Raw genomic sequence first — 21,204 nt, 5'->3', positions numbered from 1 at the left:
TACATAATGCAAGCTAAGAAACTTGTAAAGTACCCCTCCTAAGTCATCTACAACTTGTTAAGGTACCTTTTTATTAATTTTATTAATTATTTGTGCTTTTCTTTAAAGTATGTTTGTTGATGGTAAAATATAGTTGTCAGTTATCTCTAAATTGTATAATTATGTCAAATTTAGTTGTGTTTTATCATGATCTTAATAATGTTGTTTATTCATGTATTTATGTAGAAAATGTGTGAATGTAAAGTTTATTTTCAAATTTTGTCAAGGTCTTGACATTCTTGTAAATTATATATGTATTTATGTAGAAAATGAATGAATGTTCTTTGTTTTTAAATGTTGTTATGTTGTGAACTCTAGCTGTGAGGGTTGTTAAACAATGTACTTGGTTTCTTATGAACTTAATGGTGATGTTGATTTTGTACGTAATCTTGTAGAAATGGCTTCATTTTGTGTGACTGTGGTATATTTTTGAAATTGTTCAATTCGATTTAGTAGCATTATTATACTGTTTGTATATATTGAACATTAGTAACATTTTGTATACATTGAACATTTAATTTGTACATATTGAATATTTGTAAGTGTATAGTTTGTAATATATATGTAGATGTATATACGTTTATCGTATTATCACATGTTTATTATGAATGAAATGATGTTAATTACTCGAGTTTTTTTCGGCGATGAATCATTCTGCCATGAATTAAGTATGCGTTTAATCAAAATCAAACAAACAATCATATTCAAATAGGGAAAATGGTGCCGAAAATTCAACACAATTTCATTCATATTCAACCAATCCATATCAAATTACATAGTTTATTCGTTAAGTTAAACCACTGCTAACAAAGATTGCTTCTTAAACTTTCTCATAATTCTTTCAGTCTCTTCTTTCCTATGTGTCATATCATCTATTTGCCTTTTAAGATTAAATACCTCAACTTTAAACTCTTGTTTTTCTTTTTCGAGCTGTATTATTAAGTCTCTCTGCCATTTAGTACCCTCCGGAGCAACCCACCTAAAGTACGTGCAACCGAATCCTTCATCCAAGTAGAATGGACAACCAACAAAATCAGGACCAGGATTGATGTCACTCCAATCTGTATTATTTTCAACTTCATAGCCACAATCACAAAGTTCTTCAATAGAATCACAAAGTTCTTCAATAGAATGCTTCTTTGACATCTACAGAACACATATGAAATAGTAACATAATTAAATATTCAAAAATAATGTTAATGTTTATAAATTGAGAATAATACTAACATAATACCTCTTATTACCTTCAAAACTGATTAGCTAGCATAAGAATGATGGAGTTTGGATACAATGAAGTAAGGAAATGATGGAGTTATTTATAGAATATAATAACAACGGTTATTTTCAAATTAATAACGACTATTTTTAATTTTATAATGGCTAATTTGAAGCATAAAAAAAAGTCAACAAAAGTCAAACATTTGTTCGCTGTTACTAACACCAAACACACAGGCTTGGCTATTTCTGATCAATTCTCTTAGTTCGCTGTTAGTAACAGCAAGTATATCCAAACCTAGCTTTGGAGCCAAGCATGCTTATTTTGGGATTAAAGTTTGGCCGAAGCTTAATTTTCGACTAACTTTGTTAAAAAGTCTTATTTTTTTCAAATTCTCCTCTCCGAGAGACGCATTAGATATATGGGCTAAATAGTCCAGTTAATATAAATTAAGGAGGAAATAATAAAGTGGGCTCCTTATTTTAAGGTTGTTTCTTCAAAAGACAGTGTCTCACAAAAGTAGCTGATTAGAGAATAAAGACTAAAGAGAGTATTAATGTTTTTATTTCTTAAATATGGTTCATGTGGAATGGTTTAAGCTTAGTTTTCTTCGTCAAGTTTAAAAATGCGATATCAACAGTTTTAAGTATTCCGTTAGAGTGGGTTTAGGCTATATATTATGTAAGATATTAGTTTTATTAAAGATATTTATAAGATATTAATTTTATAACTACTAAAGAGTATGAATGGTTTTACTTGCTTTATTCAATTTCATAAGATGTAAAATAAATAGTTAATGTCAGGAGTTCTATAGATATGAAATTGCTAACACAACCGTTTGATATAGAACTGGTTACAAGGTTAGCTATTCCAACTGTGTTATCAATTTTATATATACTCCATAAACAGCCATTATTGCAGCTTCATTATTATTGCTAATACTTAATCCATTCCTGAAGCAATTGTTGCTTTTGCCTGGCCCTTGCAACCATATTTTCCTGATCAACAAAAAGCTTTCCTCTTGCAGCAAATTAAGCAACATAGTAGGCTTCTCAACCTAGCAGGGCCATTCTTAAGGGTAGTTTTGAGGTACAACTGTCTAGGCTCCAACTTATGAAGGGACCTAAATTGAGTTAATCCTTATAATTAAATTAGTATTTACATAAGTAGCATCTACATGAATCGAACTAAAAGCATTAGGATTCTTAGTTAAGCGCATGACTAAAGACCTTTTTATTTCTTGCCTAGGGCCCAAAAACTATCAGGAACAACACTCTGAGTCTAGCTTACCGAAACACGAAGCATTTCATCTGGCCATTGCTCAATCGCTGATCATCACGGCAATGTCGTCCCACAAATGAAGTGAGTATAAACAACTTACAAGTTTAATGAACATAAAGCTGATATCACCAGGCATGACTCATGAGGCATTTAACATCTAAATAGAAGTAGAAGACTTGAATCAGAAACCTACCAAAACATTACAATCACACCCACTATTGTTCATCTCAAATCTCAATAAGAACAACCAAACACTAGCCTAAAAATACATGATAATAAGAATTCCAAATCCACAGATAAAATATGAAGTAATGGAGATTGGAGATTGCAACCTTCACCTAACTTTCAACTATGTTTACACCCGATTTCCTCGACATAAAGTCCGCTCTTGGATCGATCCTTAAAGGTTCAGGAGTCGTCGAAAACGTGAACTCCTCATCTTGGTTGTCAAACTCCTTGTCGCTTCCGCAGTTCCTCGTGCCTTCATTGCTGTCGTCGTATGAGGACCCTTCGCCATCACTCAGTACTTCCTCTTCGTCGAGTGCTCCTTTAGTAGAGTCTTCAATCACATCAACCACCCTAGCCTTAGGATCTCTATCAACATCATAAACCCTAATCAGATTCCCATTCTCCACAAAGCAAACATGCTGCTTCGAATTCGAGCTTTGTGCATTCTTCATGTTTAACCCATTTTTCGATTTATAATTGTTAGTGATTTTATCAATGATATTATTTTCCTCATCATCAACATCCTTAATTCCTTTGGTTTCATTGCCTCCAAACACCTCTTGTTCCTTCACCTCAAGGGCTTTTGACATCCTACCAATTTTTTCGACTCTCTCCCTCAAATTTGCCATTAATTTCTTCTCTTCATTGCTTAGATTTCGACTTTTCGCTCCAGCATTACGCTCGGTAAACCCCCTAGTTCCATTAAAAGCTCTATTATCATTCTCCACCAATCTCAAGTTCTTCATCTTCCTAGTTAGAACTTGATGCCTCTTAACATAAACCCCATCAAACAATTCTAAAAATTCAGTAATTTCTCTGGTAATGCACCTCTTGCTGTCTTTGATCATCTTATCACCACTCTATAAAAAAACCCGAGTCAAAAATGCAAATTATTAAAAATTCAAGAGTTAAAATGCAAATTAACAAAAACCCAGGAGTTAAAAAGGCAAAATAACAAAAACCCAAGAATTAAAAAGCAAATTAACAAAAACCCAAGAATTAAATAAGCATAGTACAAAAACCCAAGTAGTAACATTGCAAATCAACAATAACCCAAGGTAACAAAATTAAATTAAAATCAACAAAAATGCAGAGGAAAAAAAAGCACCTGAATAGAATCAAGCTTGAGGAGCAAACTCATGGCTTTATGAGAGAGCAAATCAAAGTCAACAAAACCATGACGAGAAAGAGAAGTTTTGAGAGAAGCAAGAGCAGATTTAATGGAAGCCAAATCTTTGAGTTGACGAAGAGTCCTTGATCTATGAACAAGAAAAGCCCTGAAATGATACTGAATAATTCTGGCAGCAGAATCTCTCAAAGAGAAACGAGAAGAAGACCCAGAAGAAGAGAAAGCCTGAAGCGACGATTCCAAGGCGTCAATTCGTTGCAGAAGAGAATAAAAAGGAGAATGAGGATGAAATTGGTGAGTTTGATCTTGATGTGGGTGTCTTTGATTATGGTTAATGGAGTTAGTTTGAATGTGTTGGGAATAGAGATTTTGAGGGTTTGGGGATTGGAGAAGCTGAGAGACAATGGCTGCAACAAGAAATGGATCAGTAGAGGGAGTTGATAATGGTGGAGATGGTGGTGGTGGTGGGTAACAAGGGCGTGTTCGGCAGCAGCAAATGGAGGTGGTGGTAGTGTGGAGGTTTTGCTGGTGGTTGTGTTGGTGGTGGAAAGCCATTGGATCTATGAGGGACTACCAGGAATGTCGCCTTGTTTTATTCTATACTTCACTTCTATGGACTATGATTGGTATTTGCCTATTTGGTGGGTCTTGGTTCTTTGATGTTGCAAAATTATTGCGCCATGGTTTTCTTTTGGATTAGAACTACACTAGATAGGTAGGACCAAATAGGCAAATACCAATGCTCAGGGCTTGAAAAGTTGGACCCGATCGGTAAATCGTCGAAGGTCAATGTGTAATCGATATGTAGTTTAAACTAGATCTTGTAATTGATTTGAATCCTATTTAATGTTGACATGACATGTAACCTAAAATGAAACCTTTTACATTGAGAATGAGTATTGACCCATATTCGATGTTAACCAAAAATAGGTTCACGAAATTCGACATACATTATACCTGTTACTGACATAAATCCGACTTCAACTATATGGTATCCGATAAAATCCCTTTCAAATTGGCCAAAACCTACACAATTGAGAGTATATTTCCATAATTGTCTTTTTACAAAATAATTCTCATCTTGCGTAACAGGTATGCTCCTAAACATTCAATGAGATTGCCTTTGGTTTTTAACTAAATTAACATTGCAATTTTGGCTCATAACCTCTCAAGGAGCCCTGAATTTTTTTCGTTAAAACTTTTTAACTAAGGAAAATTGTCATCTCATTGTTCTTAGATTTTTTTTTTATCAAAAATATAGTTTATATTAAACCGCCATCTCAAATAGTAATTGACGAAAAAAATAATATTAAACCTATCATTTAAGATAATTATTTGATCTAAAGAATAAAAAAATATATATTTTGTATGGAATGAAAAGGTATAGCCTATGATGCTAAGTATGAAAACTTAGTTTGTTGCATAAAGTGCTTTTATAAGGTGAGAGTCGATTGAAGTATGAGCCTTTAAAATTGGCTATCAAATTGAAATATGGTCTATTTGGATACTAAGTAGGAGCGTATAAAATTAAATATCGAATTGAATCGGATATTTGATTTATTGGATAGTGAAAATCATAATTTTGTTTTAATTCAAACAAATTGAATATTCGGAATTATTATATTGTTTAAACCAAATTTTTATCATCTATTTGTGTGCATAATAAATATCTTAATATAAAATTAATGAAGTTTTTCTAAAATTAAACTTATTTTTTATGGTTTATAAAAAAGTTATTCTGGCAATATGATTAAATATACAAAAGGCTAGATTAATTAACAATAAGCGATAACCTATATAAGGTAAAATTTAGTTTAGGGATTTTACTTTTTGGAGTTTTTGTTGAACATTTAGAGTATATAGATCTAATTTGTATATACTACATACTTAATATAGTAGTGGGACTAAAATAAATATATTATAAGTCCAAGTAAATGCCTCAAAGAATTTGATGAATCATTACTTTGATTCATAAGTTTTGTTTGATGAATCATTACTTTGATTCATAAGCTTTGTTTGGTGAAACACTTTTGTTTCAAAAGGTTGTATTGTTTGATGCATAGCTCTATAAATAGAGGTTGCATGCCAAGGAACATTCAATCCCAATTTCATATCATTTATGATTTCTGTCTTAAGAATACTCTTATTCTTGTTCTTCCTTTCATGAGATAATATTGAGAGAGTAATTAACTCTTAATATCATCAAAGTTCATAATTCACTACAACACTTGTATTTACTATTGCAATTTCCTTGAGCTAGGATTTTGTTGTGTAGATTGTATCTCATTGTAAATTTCATTTTATCATTGCAAGCACCTTTGTGGGAGAAATATCACAATAGAAAAGTGCATGAACACCTTCTACTCATATCAAGTTTCCGAGCGACTTCTCTGATTGTCGCAACCTTATCTTCATGGTGTCCATTTGGTGATTTACAAAGTAAGGAGTTCCATTCCCATCCATACAAGGGAAATACAAATCAGTTTGTTTATTTGTATTTGCATTATATCTCCAATAGTTTTCTCTTAAATTTGAAAATTTTAAAAACAAAATCAAAATTTGAATATTCGATGAAAAGTATGTATTATGTCACTCATCGGATGGTTATTGATATTTGTTCAAAGTGTTTTTTACTTGCATTTCTAACCTTTCTTTGTTAATAGTCGCTCATGTCATGGCTTGACTAGTTTTGGTTATGTTCCTACATACTCCCTCCAATTCAGCATTAATGTTTTGTTTGTTTTTTGGATACTATTCATCTCTTACTTTTAATTTGTATTTTATCATTAATCTATAAGTTAAAACATAGTCAAGTGGGATCTTTTTTTATTTATTTCAATGCAAAGATTATTCTTATCAACTTTCTATAATTTTTAGTTATGCACAATTAGAGATATTAAGAATTGAATAAGTGCATTGGATAGAGTGGATAAAGTAAATGGGACATTAGTAGTGAATTGGAGGTAGTATATTAATAGTTCATTTTAGTTGCATTTTGTTGCATTTCTTTGTGTGCGGAACCCAAAGCTACCTTCCAAGGTGAAATAACCCATATACCATAAGCTCTACTTAAGAGAAATCTTAACTCAAACCAGTGGAAGACTTAATAGTGAAGTTGCTTTGGGAAAGTATGTAACACAAAGTTAACCCAACAATACAACAAAAATAATTAGTTTTATTCCAACTTAAAGTTTAAAAAGTCTCTGATCATTACAATCCATGAAAATAAACAGTCGTTAAATATAAAATCGTCTTCAACAAAATACAACTCTTCCAATGTCCTTGCATCATTCTAAACCTCATAAAAACAATACATGATCCATCGGCGAACTTATCAATCATCATACCTGCAAAGAGACTTTGTCACCTACCAAAAGACATGCCATAAAAATGACAAAATAGTACACACATCAATAAAAACTGAGTAAATACATGTAAAACAATATAAGTATTTTGGTGGATTTAAGAAAATACTTAGATAGAATCTATTCAAGGATTTAAAATCGTTCCGTCAGGTCAATCATCAAAGAAAGAAACAATTTGAATTATTTGACAAAGTTTCTTTAATACAAAATCTTTGTCATTAAAGAAAAAAACAACTTAGAACCATTTATAGTTTCTTTTAAATATAATTAACCAAGAGAATCATTTAACAAATCGCACTTAAAGTAGTAAAATAAAGTAACTTTTCATAAGAAATAAGTGTACTTAAAGTACTTTAAATAAAAGTTGTTAGTGTTTAACGTCTCTTAAAACACGTCAAATTATATGAATAACATTTTCACTTAAATTTGAATTTTGTATAAAGTTTAGGGAAAAAACTCCATTTTCTTGATTTGAAAAGGACTATTATTTAAAATCTTTCCTAAATGTTTGAAATTCACTTACTCTTAACTGTTTAAAATATTTAAGGGCAAAATATACATGCTTTGATTAATGCAATTCTTGAATCTCAATTGTGAGGAATTTTGTGTACAAGATGGGTAGAGTTTCAAATGGTTATTAGGTATACAACTAAGCTTATGATATCCAAAATATCTAGGTGTAAAAATATAAGACATTCATTTAGAAAATTTAAGAGAAAAAAGATTAATTCTTGAGGGTAGATAAGCTGTCATTAAGTATTCAGATGAAGGGGCGGAAAAATGGAGATTTATCTCATTTTTGGAGGGTTAATAGTGTGTACGACATTAATAGAAAGTTTAGGGTGTTAAAGAATGTTTCCAAGTGGTATGACTTAATTATATGAGGTATATCATAGGTAACTTAGTTTATATTCAAGATCATGCAAAACTGACTATCAACCAGACTTTGCGCGCTCCTACATTCTTATCCATAATCATACCATAAGCTATCTCAATCTAATAATTGGGTATCTTAAAAAGAAATCAGTTAGCCCAATATTTCTAAGATTGAATTTATGTTCCTTATTGGTTAGAAATTCAAATAAAAAAATCGATCGAATGAATTGAGATTGAGTTGCTACTGTTAAGTTAATTAAAAGTTGAAAAAAAATATTTATAGGGGGTTGTCGACAATTGGTTATTGGCTTTTTTAGTTGGTTTGTTTGACCAGTTGAAAATGTTGGCTGTTTTTGTTGGCTTTTAAGTTAACTTTAAAAACTAGCTGTTTGTAGAGATATTTGGTAAATTTTAGTGTTGACTGTTAACTATTTATTAGAAAAAGTGGGTTAACAAACAAAAAACCAACTAAAAAAGCTAGCTAGAGTAGCTTTTTATTTTGGCTTAAAAGTCAGTTTTTTAGCTACTTCAAAAGATATTTATCAAACATCTTTTTTAGCTGTTTGACCAACAAAATAACCGAAAACTAAAAGTCAAAAGCGAACCAAAAAATTAAGCTAAAAACCATAAACCAAAACACCTAAGGGCCAAAAAAAAAAAAAAAAAAAAAAAGTGACGATGCAGCGTAAGTGAAGTTCACTCACATAGTAGTTGATATCACTGCCCTTTATCACCCTGCCTGCCGGCTGCCTGGTAAGTGGTAACTCACATCTCTCATTCTTCCTCTCATTTCCTTATTGTTGCTAACTGCTATTGCTATTGCTATTGCTATTGCTATTGACTGAAACCCTGATTGATTCAATAGCTTCGCTGATAAATTCGTGTTTGATAATCCTTGGTATTTCTTTGATGCATGCGCGTTTGATTTTTTTTTTCTTCCGTAAATTTAAATTATTCACAACGAAATTCACAATTTCGATAATCGTAATTTCCTTATATTTCATTGAATCGACTCATCTCTATTTTTATCTGCAATTGAGTTTGTATATCTAATTTTTGTTTAGCCTAAGAAATTAGGGTTTCATGCTCAAATTCATTATTGATTTGCTTTGTAGATTTCATTCCCGCGTTTATTCTTCAAGACAAAACATGAGTTATACTATGGAACACTTCTTGGATCACTTGAAGGTTTGTTCTTAAATACTGGAGATTCATATTACTTGTTTCAGTTCAATTCTATATTTTAAATGTGTTCTATTGCAGAAATATTGTGCTGTTCTGTAATTTTATCAATAATTGAAATATTTTTAAAGAGAATAATAATGCTTTATACAGGAGAATGGAATTGATTTTGAGCTGTACAAGCATCCTGTTGTTCTAACTGTGGAAGCTGCAGTAATTTTAAGCCTCTTTTACTTTTCTAGTTGCATTTATCTACTAATATAACGTTGTGAAAATATAGCTTTGCGTTTGATTTGCTTTCAGGAAAAACATCTTCCAAGTGAAGCAGGTGCATTTTGCAAAAATTTGTTTCTCAAGGTAAACCTGTCCTGGGGCGAAGATACATAGGGGCAGGGGAGGCCCGGCCCCCAGGCCAAAAATGCGATTATTTGTATTTTTAACTTTGGCCTCCCTTACTAATATATGATATATGTCCCCTTCAGAAAATGCGATTCTTTGTATTTTTAGCTTTGGCTCCTTATGAATATATGATATATAATTTAAAGAATGCAAAATTATAACAAAAATTACTATAGCTCAATGGTTAGAATAACACATTTGTAACTAAGGTTGAGGGATTAAATCCTAATTTAAACCATTATTTTTTAATAAACTAATAAATTTATATTATAATATCATTACTCTTTATCTTTCTTCAATTGTATTAGTGTTTTTTTGGAGACTTATTAGGCAAATACATGGACTCAAAAACACTTGATTTTTTTTCAAAAGAAATGATTGTCGGGACTCTTCAACTCCATTTGTTAAATATAATTTTTGCTATGATTTAAGTTCATTTCAGTCTACGTGATTTTAAATCTTTCATAGTTTGACTAGTTTTTATATAGTAGAATTTGCTAGTATATCGACCATTTGGCTTTGCTTTGCCTTGGATACAATATTTTTAGAACTTTGTTGTTGCGCTATCTTTCACTCTCGAGTACGGAAAGTATTGATGCAACATTGGATTGGAAACAACATGTTAATGTTGCTTTTTAGAGCCTTTTGCTATTTATGATCTCTAACTTATTTCAAGAGGATTAATACAACTTGTTTCAATTTTAGAGGATTTTTTATCCGAGGTGATCTTGTGCAATGATCGTGAAGAAAATGACTTTAGAGAGATGCTAAACAGTGGTATGTACCAACTTTCTTGCATAAAAATTAGAATCTAAATTGTAGGCTAGCTAGCGTTATTATTGTAATAGATACCTGAACATTCTTGCAATTATTTATGTGATAAACCAAGAAGTGATAGTTGGACTAAACAAACTCTTGATAAATTTGCTAAAAATAGGTTACACTATACGCACAACTTTTCAAAACATTTGCTTCCGATTTTGTAATAATGATATGAGATTAGATACTTCATATATACCTTTCATATGTATGATGAGGGTTATTGTTCTGGTAGATTGCTATTTTTTTATTTGATATATTATTCAAAAAGCAGGTGCCTTAATAAAAAAAATTGTTTTAGCTTTCTATACACATTAGTGCTCTGACACACAAAATTTTTCTTGATGGAGGCTTTTTGTGAGAACTACTTGGTATATATGCCATTGTACGTGAGACTTACACAAATTTATGAAGTCTTTTTGGTATGATGAAAAAACTGGGAGAGATCTTAGGTGATATATTTGACTTTAGCTCATGTACAGAGTGCGCTAATTTCACTTATAAGATAGGTAGCATTCGAGTGTGTTTTTCAGATGAATGATGGTAATAAACCTTCACATTACTGCTTTAAGTTACTTAGTATAATTTGTCAAAATCATTTTAGATCCATTTATATGGCAGGTGAAAATTTTTTTAATCATCTGGATAAATCAACCCTTATGCAAATGCTATATGGCAAGCTCCAGGTGTTATTGCAGATTATTAAGTAAACTAATTTTTGTGAAATGTGTTCTGTTGATAGAGAAAACTTACTAATGATAAAAAAATAAATTAATTGCATAAGGTATAAAACATCCATTTTCATCTCGCATCTCATTAAACCAACACAAAATTTTTCACTTAGATTGACAGAGAAATGGATCTAAAATACTTAAAGAAAAATATACATAATAGCTTAGAGCATGAGGGTTTATTACCACCATTCATCCAAAGATCATATTCGAATGCTATTGGTTCTGAGGTGACTTTATAAGTGAAACTAGTAAATTCAGTCCATGAGCTGAAATGAAGTTACATATATCAGTTAAGTTCTCTTCCAGTTTTGTCATTATTCCAAAACGACTTTTAGATTTGTGTAGTCTTACTTACAATGGTATTACATGCCAAGTGCTCCTCACGAAAAGCCTCCACTAAGAGAAGTTCTGAATGACAGAGCGCCAATGTAGTATAGAGAACTAAAATAATTTTTTTATTAATAACAAGCTCTCTTTCTGAATAATATTATCAAATAAAAGGAATGACAATTTACTAGAATAGTAGCCCTATTCACGGTATGGGCATGAGCGCATATGTATATTTGAAGGACAAGTATGAAGTATCCAATCACATATCAATATAAAAATAGGAAGAAAATGTCTGGAAAAGTTGTTTGTGAACAAATGCTTAGCTTTTTGAGCATATTTATCTAGAGTTTGTTTAAGGGTGCACATGCACATGGTTTCACTATCACTTTCTGATTTATCACTTAAATAATTGCAAAGATGTTCAGCTATCTTTATAATACTAACCTGCAATCCACACTCCAATTTTCATGCTAGGAAGTTGATGCATGTCATTGTTTAGTATCTCCCTTGAAGTCATTTACTTTAATGACCATTGCATAACATCACATTTGATAAAAAAATCCTCCAAGATTGCAACATGATATATTAAACCCTCTTAAAATAAGTTAGAAGTGATAAGAAGAAAAAGGCAACGAGTAAATTATAGAGGAAACTAAAGTGACATAAGTGAGAGTATTCAACATTTTGAAAGATATGGCTTTTTTTGTAAAGCAACATTAACATATTGTTTTCATTCCAATGATGCATCTATATCTGCCATATCCGGGAGTGAAAGATAACGCAACAACAAAGTTTTGAAGAACGTCATATCCAAGGGCGAAGCCAAAATTTTGAGTTAAGGGGTACAAATAATCGATATACTAGCTAATTATCTACTATATACAACCTAGTTAAACTATAAGAATTTTAAAATCATATAAGCTAAATGAGCTTGAATCATAGAAAAAAAATTATATTCACAAAAGGAGTTAAAGGTTCCCGATAATTATTCATTTGAAAAAAAATCAAGTGTTTTTGACTTCATATATTCGCATGGTAAGTCTAAAAAACACTATCACAATTAAGATAGCAAAAATATAAATATAAACACACATGAATGTAAAATTATGAAAAATAAAGAGTAATGACATTGTAATATAAATTTATTATTTTATTAAAAAATAATAGTTTAAATTAGGATTTAATCCCTTAACATTAGTTATAAATGTGTTACTTTAACCATTGAGTTAATTTTTGTTATATCATATATTTTTTCATTCATTAAAAAATAATAGTTCAAATTAGGATTTAATCCCTTAACCCTTGATTGTGTGCAATTCACTGTATTATTTTAGAGTACTAATGGATGTGTGGTTTGGGGGTTTTATGCTTTCTTTTCGTGAATACTTGTAGGATAAAAAGCATAGGTTTTACATAGTTTCCGCTCTCAAGGAAACAAAAGTGGATATGAAAGGTATTAGTTTTATTGATTTAACTATTACATTGTTATAAACTGTTCCTAAAGTAGATTACTGTATACTTTTCCTAAGAATATCAGTGACATTCGGTTAATCTCTTTTGTTTGGATATTTATTTATGATTGTGTTTATGCTTCAAACTCGAGCAGTTCTATCAGTGAGGCTTGGGTTGGGCAAGGGAGGCTTAAGAATGGCACCTGAAGAAGCCTTAGGTGAAATACTTCAGGTGGGTGTTTATGTACTTCTATTACATATACTACTGCACATATTATGCCTCTAAAAGAGTGTTACAAATGTATTGCTGCATCATGTCAATTTACAGCTAGTTGTGAAGGTCCAAAATACTTCCTCTGTTCTTTTTAATTGCACCATTTCTCTCAAAGATGTTAGAATTTTTTGGAAGAAATGATGCAACTAAAAAGAGAGGTAGTAGAAAGTTATATTTGGGCACTAAAAGAAGCCATTTCTGCAAATTTATCTTCATTATTGATGTGTTATTCATTAAAAAAATCTACTAGAATCTAGGTGATGAATGTTTGTTTGGTTTTTCAGGTGCCACTTGGTTGTGTAACCCCATTTGCACTAGTGAATGAATCTGCGAGGTATTAGTTCTTGTTATTGCATTTGCATTCTCAAAATGTTAGAAACTTAATCTTGGTGCCCATTTTCATATTAAGCTATCAGGTGGCTTTTTAACCTTCTCCTGTGATGTGTCGCCTTGTGAACACTGTACATATTCTGGCAATGTAATTTGGTTCAAACTTGCAGATTCATTGTGTTGTTTTGTTTGCTAAATGTGTTTTGAACTCATTTTCTAGTTCTTAGTTGGTTATGTCTTAGTTATATTGTTGGACATGAGGCCTAGATTAGTGTTTTATAGCTTGCTCCCTCAAAATTAGATGCAGGTGGTTTTCTCAAATGACATGCCATTCATATTATAGGTTACGATGAGGCATGATTGAGTTTGCTAAATCCTGCAACTTTTTGTTTTTCATCCCTGCCCATGAATATCTTTGCAAATCAAATATCATTATGAAGCAATTGAGATGATTTAGGGTGTAGATTTGAATCCCTAAACATAATAGGATAGCCTAGGATTTGTGTCTCTAGAAGAATTTAGATAGCCTAGGGATTTGTGTCTCTAGAAGAATTTAGTTGAGAGAGAAGAGTTGACATGCTTGTGTTTTGAGAATTAATGTGCTGGAACAGTAGCTAGGCAGGTCTTTATCAAAAAAAAGTAATCAGGTAGGTCCTTATCAAAAATAAGTAACCAAGTAGGTAGGAGGAATTGGACGGATTTCTTTGCCATGCTCTGCACTTTTAATGTACTTTTATCTCTCCCATATGTAGAGACTAGAGTTGTAGACAACTTTTTTCTTTTTCTTTTCGATATAGGATAGGCTGTGGGAAGGGGAGGGCGAGGGGAGGAGCAACGAAAAGTCAAACGTAGGTTCCTTATGATGAAAGTGACACTTTATGTGTAAATTTAGTAAAGCCTACAACATTTCATAATGCCATTTATTGGTCCCTACCCAGTTTGGGGGTGGAAAACAAATGTACACAACTTCACAGTTGTTTTCGATTGACCCTCCATATAAAATATCATTTGAAACTTGACATGGATAAAGAAATGCTCATAATTTAATTGAGTCACTTTATATTGTCCATTGTAATTCAAAACCGAACAATTATGAATCTTTGCCTCAATAAATTGTTCAGTCACTCACTTCTTTCTTAATGTTTGGTTGTAAAGGCATGTCTCCTTGTTATTGGATCAAGGTTTGAAATCTCAGAGGCGCATTATATTCCACCCATTATCCAATGACACATCAATAGGTAAATTAAAAGAGGTTCATGCATGTGTGCAAATTGCAATCAGATAGGACTATTTTAATTTTTTTTCGTTCTTGTTCTTTTTGTTGGCATTATTAATTACTAAAAGCATGAGGAATATACAAGTTTCTGAGTGTTAAATATTAGCAATCTTGGAAAGTTTGTTTCTTCATGTTTCTTTTACTCGTGATGACAGCTCTATCCACTGATTGCCTAGACAAGTTTTTGAAATTGCTTGGAAGAGATCCTGCTTATGTTGATCTTGAGGTTCGACCATTATGTCTATGTGCTATTAGTTGGCTAAGAAGGTGAATCAGAATGGTTTTGTGCTAAACTCAGCTACCTTGTACTTGAACATAGGCTAATCCTCCTGTTGGCAAAGACCAACCTCCTGATTTGGCTGCTTTTGCACCATCGAGTGCCATAGCTGTGTCGGAATCCACTGCAAATTCTGCTTCCACAGAAGTCAATCTCCAAAATAATCAATCTTCAAATAGTGACATGGCTACAGGTAATTCTTATCTCTTTTGACTGGCCTAAATTTTTTGAAAATAGACAAGGTGAATAACAATTTGATTTATATTGTTTGGCTCCTGCATGAACATTGAGCAAGAAATTTTAGGTGTATGATAAACGCCATAGAACTTCTGAACTTCAATTACTCCATACCATTGTTTTCTCTGCCAAGCCACTCCTAAGCAATTTTAGAGTAAAATCATAAACCATTCTCCTAAAATCTTGGAACAAGTAAAGTCTCCTTATGTTTCTCTATAGCTCTCTTTTTTTGGAACATTTCTCATCATGAGTTTTTAAATCCAACTTGTAATTTTCACCATGTTAATTTGAGGAATACCTGTTGATATGGTCACAATGTTATGCACATTTTATCAAACTCCCATGTTCTTTTTTAGCTACTATTGACATGCGTTAATAGCAACACATCACATTCCACATTGTAAAATAATCTACATCATAAGTTCATCATGCACTTATCTATGGCACACCTTAATCTTTGAGCTAATGCAAGTATAAGTAAAATAGACTAAGCCTAAGCTACTAGAACAACCAAGAATTAGTTATTCAAGTTTAGTTTACTGCTTAGGATTCGTTACGAACTTCTCAAAAAAGATTTTCTTTGGCACATTTTAAACCAAGTTATTATTAGCGGTCCTTTGATCAACTTCATAAGACATCACAACACTTAAAATTTTTGTATTGGATACCCAAGGGCTTCCTTACAAATCTCCATGGAGTGTTAGCTGTTAGGTGACAACAAAACAAAGGATTCAAAGTTTGTTTTAGGTTTCTTGCTATTAGTGATAAAAATCGTACCATCACTCCACATATGGCACAAAAAGAATTAATGACTTATGAGACAAAAAGAAGAATATGAACAACCTCCTAGTATTGCTTTGTTGGTCTTGTTGGAGCTATGCTTGCTAAGAATTACTCCACAATAGCTTGAAGCTCGGTTCAAAATTTTGCATATTCAGTTGATTATTTTTCTGGAGTTAAACTTGGTGGAAATTACTCGAGTTGGAGCTTGAAGCTTATCCAACTCGCTTGAACCTTGATTTTCTAAGATCAGCCATAAGGATTGTTTAATGTGCAAGGACAATTATATTTTAGGCTAACAAACTGACTTTGAGGGTGCTCATGGAAGTTTGATATTGAAGGAGAAATGAGGTAGGAAAACTTATTTTGGATTTTGCACATTCTTGTTTTTTTAGTTAACATATGATGTAGATAGCATGAAACCATTTGATTACTTATAGAATTACGACGAATGAAATCTAGATCGATTACTTCTTAACCAAGATGAATAAGGCAGCATTAGATAGGAGCTCATGACAATGCCACATTATATCTTGATTCATCTAGCCATATATGTTAGAATTAAGTCGGAATAAGACTTGGCGCAGATAATTCTAGTAAAGACGTGGTAAAGTTAGATACGAATGAGCTTTGTAAAGTGAGTGTTTAAAGTACCATCAGTCCGTCACTCAATTTTTCATAAGAACGTAAATATTGTTCAAGATGTAAAAGGATTGAGTGTGAGTGGCTCAATTTGAGCGTGTGAAGTATGCCTTTAAGTTTAAAGGAAACATTTTTCTTGAGCGCCATTAGACTAACACTACTATATGGATCTGAATGCTTGGCTTTCAAAAGAAATCATTGTAGGAAGTTGAGAGTAGCAGAGATGTATTTGTTAAGGTGGATGATTAAGTATACCATTAAGAATATAATTTATAATGAAGACATAAGAAAGAGTCTTAGAGTCGTAGATATTGAAGACAAAAAGAGTTACCTCAATTTGGTTATGCCAAAGAATGGCACTAAATGCCCCTTAACATTGCACCCTTTAGAAAAGTGAAAGATTGTATCTTTAAAGAGTTTAAAAAAGGAACATATAGGGACAAGTATAATTTTGATTACAAGAGTGAAGAATCACATGAATTATTGAGATCTGGATCAGCATATGATACTAAATATGAATTAGCAGAAGAGAAATATATGTAGATGGTCACTGATTTTTTAGTTGTAGATAGTCTTGAATAACGCTAATTATAGTATAATCTTTGTTCGCATTGATCTCTCATGTTGATTTCTATTTGTTTCATATAGCCAATCCCATATATTTGGTCTTGGGCTTTGGGATTGTTGTTTTTATGGATTGATCTTGCCAGCTTTTGTACATGCTATTTTCGTTTTATAAATCTAAGAAGACTTCAATATTTTTGTTGTTTCTTCAATCTATCTGCATTATAAATTTCACTTTTCTATTTTTGCACGTAAATCAAACACATCACATTTTTTGACATAATCACTTGTTTAAATACGGTGCTTGCCAAGCTTTAATGGTACTTAAACAATCTAGAAATAACTTTGAAACAAAAAATAATGATTTTATCACGAATTGAACAAATCAATGCCAAGTTGTTTGAGCTACGCTAATTTAGTAAATGAGCCTCAAGATTTGTTTTACTCATTTGTTCACTTAATAGACGAGTGTTTTGAATTTTATTGAGAGTTTTTTGTAAATATGTTAGCTTATCAACATTGGGTATATGATATAGCCTATGTTACGTGGCCTTGGACTAGCAATATGCCACATATATGGGTCAACGGGCAGAAAGCTCCCTTGGGACTAGCTCTCCCACCTGAAATTCTCCAACTTTATTTGAAGCTTTGGCGACCCGGATAAGCAGTTTGATCATTTATGTTTGAATAATCTTTTGTGCCTAAATCTGATAATTAGCCAACTATGTGGCCCAATAGACCACACACAGATTTTCGTTCTGCTATACAACAGTCCTATCTCCCGGTCTGACACCCGTTTCTCCCAGTATGACACACACCTTCATAGTGCATACAGCCTAGTTTATTGGTTTTTTTTTACAGTATGTTATAAGCACACTTATGGATTCTTTTTCTGCCCTGTTTCTATAATAGGCAAAGCTTCCAAACAACCTGTTGAGAAGAAAAAGGTCAAGAATAAGTCTACTGAAGCTAAATCTGCAAATGCTGTTGCTTCCTCCACACTTTTCTCCAACCCTCAGCATTTTGTGGATGAGATATTGGATAGAACATCTGCTCTCATTCTATCTGAGGTGAGTACTACATCTGTATGGTATTTCTTTAATGCACTAAATGACACAATTCAGGATTTTGATTTGATGTATTCATCATTTATTTAGGTTAATAGCGAGACAATATTGAAGCACGGAGAATCAATTGGAGCAGTGGCTTCTGAAAGTATCCGAAAACGTCTTTACTCAGAGCTCAGCCACCTTGCAGTGAGTTATTTTCCTCTTGTTTTTTGGCTTTTACCCTTTGCATATTTTTAGTCAGCTTTTTTGTGGTCAATTATATGCTTCTTGAGTTTTCTTATCCAACATTTGATATTAATAGAAATGTGGATGAGATGAGAAGAGTGAGTGAGTTTGTGGACGTGATTAGAAGACACAATGTGAAACCAATGCCAAAAAATGTGATGTGGCAAAGTCTAAGTAACATTCCATAATATAAAGTGTAGAAAAATCAAGGGGACAATGTGAACATTACTATAGTATTTCACTCGCATGGTTGTACCTGAGCTAGCCAGTATAAGACTATAAGTTCATTCATTTAGTAAGCGATGTTCTAAGGGTGGAAGAGATAAATTATAAGGCTTGTATTCAAAACAATCATATTGGTTACCAAGTTTTTGTCTGCACAGACTTGAGAGCTTGTGCTGCAATGTTTTTTCCTTAGATGTCTGGGACCTTCTGCTTTACCTTTCTTTTTTAAAGGGTTAGCTGGTGAAGGTGTTTTGTCTAGTGTAGTAGTGGTGAAGCATCACCTCCAATCTGAGAGACCATGGGATGGTAGGCTTGACCTTAGCAATGTTGCCATTGCTCTTCCCCAAACTTGTTAGTATGTTATTTCAACGTTACCCCCTAAAAAAATTACGTGCATCAGGAATTTGGTTCAGTCATGGTACTTCTTTATCCATCATTTTGTTGGTTTATTGTTGGGTTGAAGGTTTTGACATTATTATATTTTGTCCGTTAATTCTTCTTGGAAATTAGCTTATTTCATGTTCTGCTGCAAAACGATGATTCATGTTTTTGGTCATAAAGATCATTGTAAGGACTTTTTTTTCGATTTTCTGTAGATGACTTTCAAGAATACCGCTTATACGGAAGGATTTCATGCTGGTAAACATCCTCATGGACCTAAATTATGAAGAGCTCAACACTATATGTATGTCATTTTGAAACAACAGCAATCAATTCTGAATCCTTTTTTGGTGAGCCAGGTTTTTGTTATGATTTGTTAGTGTAAAATCTATCGGTTGAATATCCAAGAATATCCGTTATTCATTAAAATAAGTTGTCATAAGCAAACATTTTGACTCCTGAATACATAGTTTGAAATGAGAATTGAGTTTTGTCTCAGTTGGAGCAAGTACCGTTTTCACTGACAAGATCTTCGGTTTGATTTTCATCAAACCCTCCTCTCTCAGCTTACCCTGTAATAAAAGTTTGAAAATGATCATAAGAGGAATCATGTATATAAGAATTTGCTATGGCACCGGTTCACTTGTGGTGCTGGCTACAGAGCTTTTGTTGAATCGTATGTACTTGTGTGGACAAGGGTTTGTTGAATAACAAAACAGGACATTGGTAAAAGAATTGATGGGTAATGAAACACATCCAGAAGAAAGAGTTTAAGAGCACATTCATATCCTAATTACTCTTAGGACCAATTTGGTGATTCAGTATTAAAGATGAGAATATAAACATAAAGTTAAGAATTTTGGTATGAAAATCTCGTCTAGTTTGATTGTTATGCTTGTTTTACTTTAATCATTTCATTTTCTTTATAAAATTCATTCTAATGCCTTACTATTTGAGGAGGTGGTATTAAATGGTTATGCTATTATAAATAATTTTTTATGAATAAAGTTTTGATATAATACATTTCATGAAATACATTATAAATATTCTCATCTTCATAATTTACTACCAACAATCAAACATATACGTAGAATACTTATGAAGTAATACAGATAGTTTTGGAAAATTTTCAGTTGTACATCTATTTTTTGTTGAAACTCTTCAAATTTTTAGTCAGCTTTTGTATTTAAAAGTAATAATTCCTTTTATGTCATGTTTGGGAATGATAATTTCATTTAGAAATTTGAAATTGACTCAAATTTATTATTTGACAAATTAAAAATTTTCAAATTTGGATTTAGATTGAATTCCACCATTGTTTTTAAAATAGTTAAAGTTGAATTTGAGAATGACTATACAAAGTTTGTCTTTCTCAAATTCTTCATTTATGATTTTATAATTGAAATTCATAATTTGAAATGAAATACTTGTTCTAAACACTACATTATTGAAAATTCAAAAGCGGTCTATTAGCCTCCTTTAAATAAAAGCATTTGTAATGTAAAATCCCTTTTTTTTTTCTTTTGTAATGTAAAATCCCATCTTGATCATTTATCATCATCATCATACCTAGTGTATCTGGCTTATAGGAAAACTATAATTAGGTCTGGGGAAGGATGGAAGATGACAACTCTTACCTATAAAGAAGAGTGCAGTCAAAGAGTCCCTTGGCTCAAGAAAGGTCTTCAAAGAGTGTGTAAATCTACAACTACTCGTAAAGTCTGCAACTTACACACACTATGACCAATATCAAATAATAAAAATTTTACACTTTAAATATTAGCATTAAATATTTAAAAATAGAAAAATTTAAATTTAAAAATTTCATCATATCTTATCTGATAATAAAAATTTCACTTTGATTGATTAAAAAA

The 21,204-nt window shown here is 31.9% G+C and overlaps 2 protein-coding genes across 4 annotated transcripts; one reads left to right on the top strand and one right to left on the bottom strand.

Annotated features, from left to right (window-relative positions):
• Positions 1-2,671: 2,671 nt before the first annotated feature.
• Positions 2,672-4,682, bottom strand: LOC130801854 (BAG family molecular chaperone regulator 8, chloroplastic). The gene is made up of 2 exons (XM_057665774.1): positions 3,873-4,682; positions 2,672-3,624 (listed from the first exon to the last, which is right to left on the bottom strand). The coding sequence occupies exons 1-2, from the start codon at positions 4,446-4,448 to the stop codon at positions 2,875-2,877; spliced, it is 1,326 nt and encodes a 441-aa protein (XP_057521757.1). The 5' UTR covers positions 4,449-4,682; the 3' UTR covers positions 2,672-2,874.
• Positions 4,683-8,808: 4,126 nt separating this feature from the next.
• On the top strand, positions 8,809-20,065 carry LOC130801853 (uncharacterized). Of its 3 annotated transcripts, none has more exons than XM_057665771.1 (13): positions 8,809-8,887; positions 9,250-9,322; positions 9,470-9,529; positions 9,620-9,673; positions 12,991-13,051; positions 13,205-13,281; positions 13,608-13,657; positions 14,809-14,891; positions 15,085-15,155; positions 15,249-15,399; positions 18,342-18,499; positions 18,587-18,685; positions 19,546-20,065. In XM_057665771.1, exons 2-13 carry the CDS (start codon positions 9,284-9,286, stop codon positions 19,615-19,617), a joined length of 975 nt encoding a protein of 324 aa, XP_057521754.1. In that variant the 5' UTR covers positions 8,809-8,887; positions 9,250-9,283; the 3' UTR covers positions 19,618-20,065. The 3 variants fall into 3 exon arrangements, with proteins under 3 accessions (XP_057521754.1, XP_057521755.1, XP_057521756.1); XM_057665772.1 differs by having other exon boundaries at positions 8,866-8,894; XM_057665773.1 differs by lacking the exon at positions 8,809-8,887 and adding an exon at positions 8,888-9,032.
• The last annotated feature ends 1,139 nt before the right edge of the window (positions 20,066-21,204 follow it).

The sequence above is a fragment of the Amaranthus tricolor genome, chromosome 15 (assembly GCF_026212465.1).
Source record: "Amaranthus tricolor cultivar Red isolate AtriRed21 chromosome 15, ASM2621246v1, whole genome shotgun sequence".
Lineage (NCBI taxonomy): Eukaryota > Viridiplantae > Streptophyta > Magnoliopsida > Caryophyllales > Amaranthaceae > Amaranthus > Amaranthus tricolor.
The sequence above is the reverse complement of the archived record's forward strand: the minus strand, read 5'-3'. Positions and strand labels throughout refer to the sequence as shown.

Coding starts and splice junctions, on each gene's coding strand:
- LOC130801854 (XM_057665774.1), bottom strand. CDS start 4,448: ATGGCTTTCCACCACCAACACAACCACCAGCAAAACCTCCACACTACC. Junction 3,625..3,872: donor TCAAGCTTGATTCTATTCAG/GTGCTTTTTTTT, acceptor GTTTTTTTATAG/AGTGGTGATAAGATGATCAA.
- LOC130801853 (XM_057665771.1), top strand. CDS start 9,284: ATGAGTTATACTATGGAACACTTCTTGGATCACTTGAAG. Junction 9,530..9,619: donor TTCTAACTGTGGAAGCTGCA/GTAATTTTAAGC, acceptor ATTTGCTTTCAG/GAAAAACATCTTCCAAGTGA. Junction 13,658..14,808: donor CTAGTGAATGAATCTGCGAG/GTATTAGTTCTT, acceptor TTGGTTGTAAAG/GCATGTCTCCTTGTTATTGG.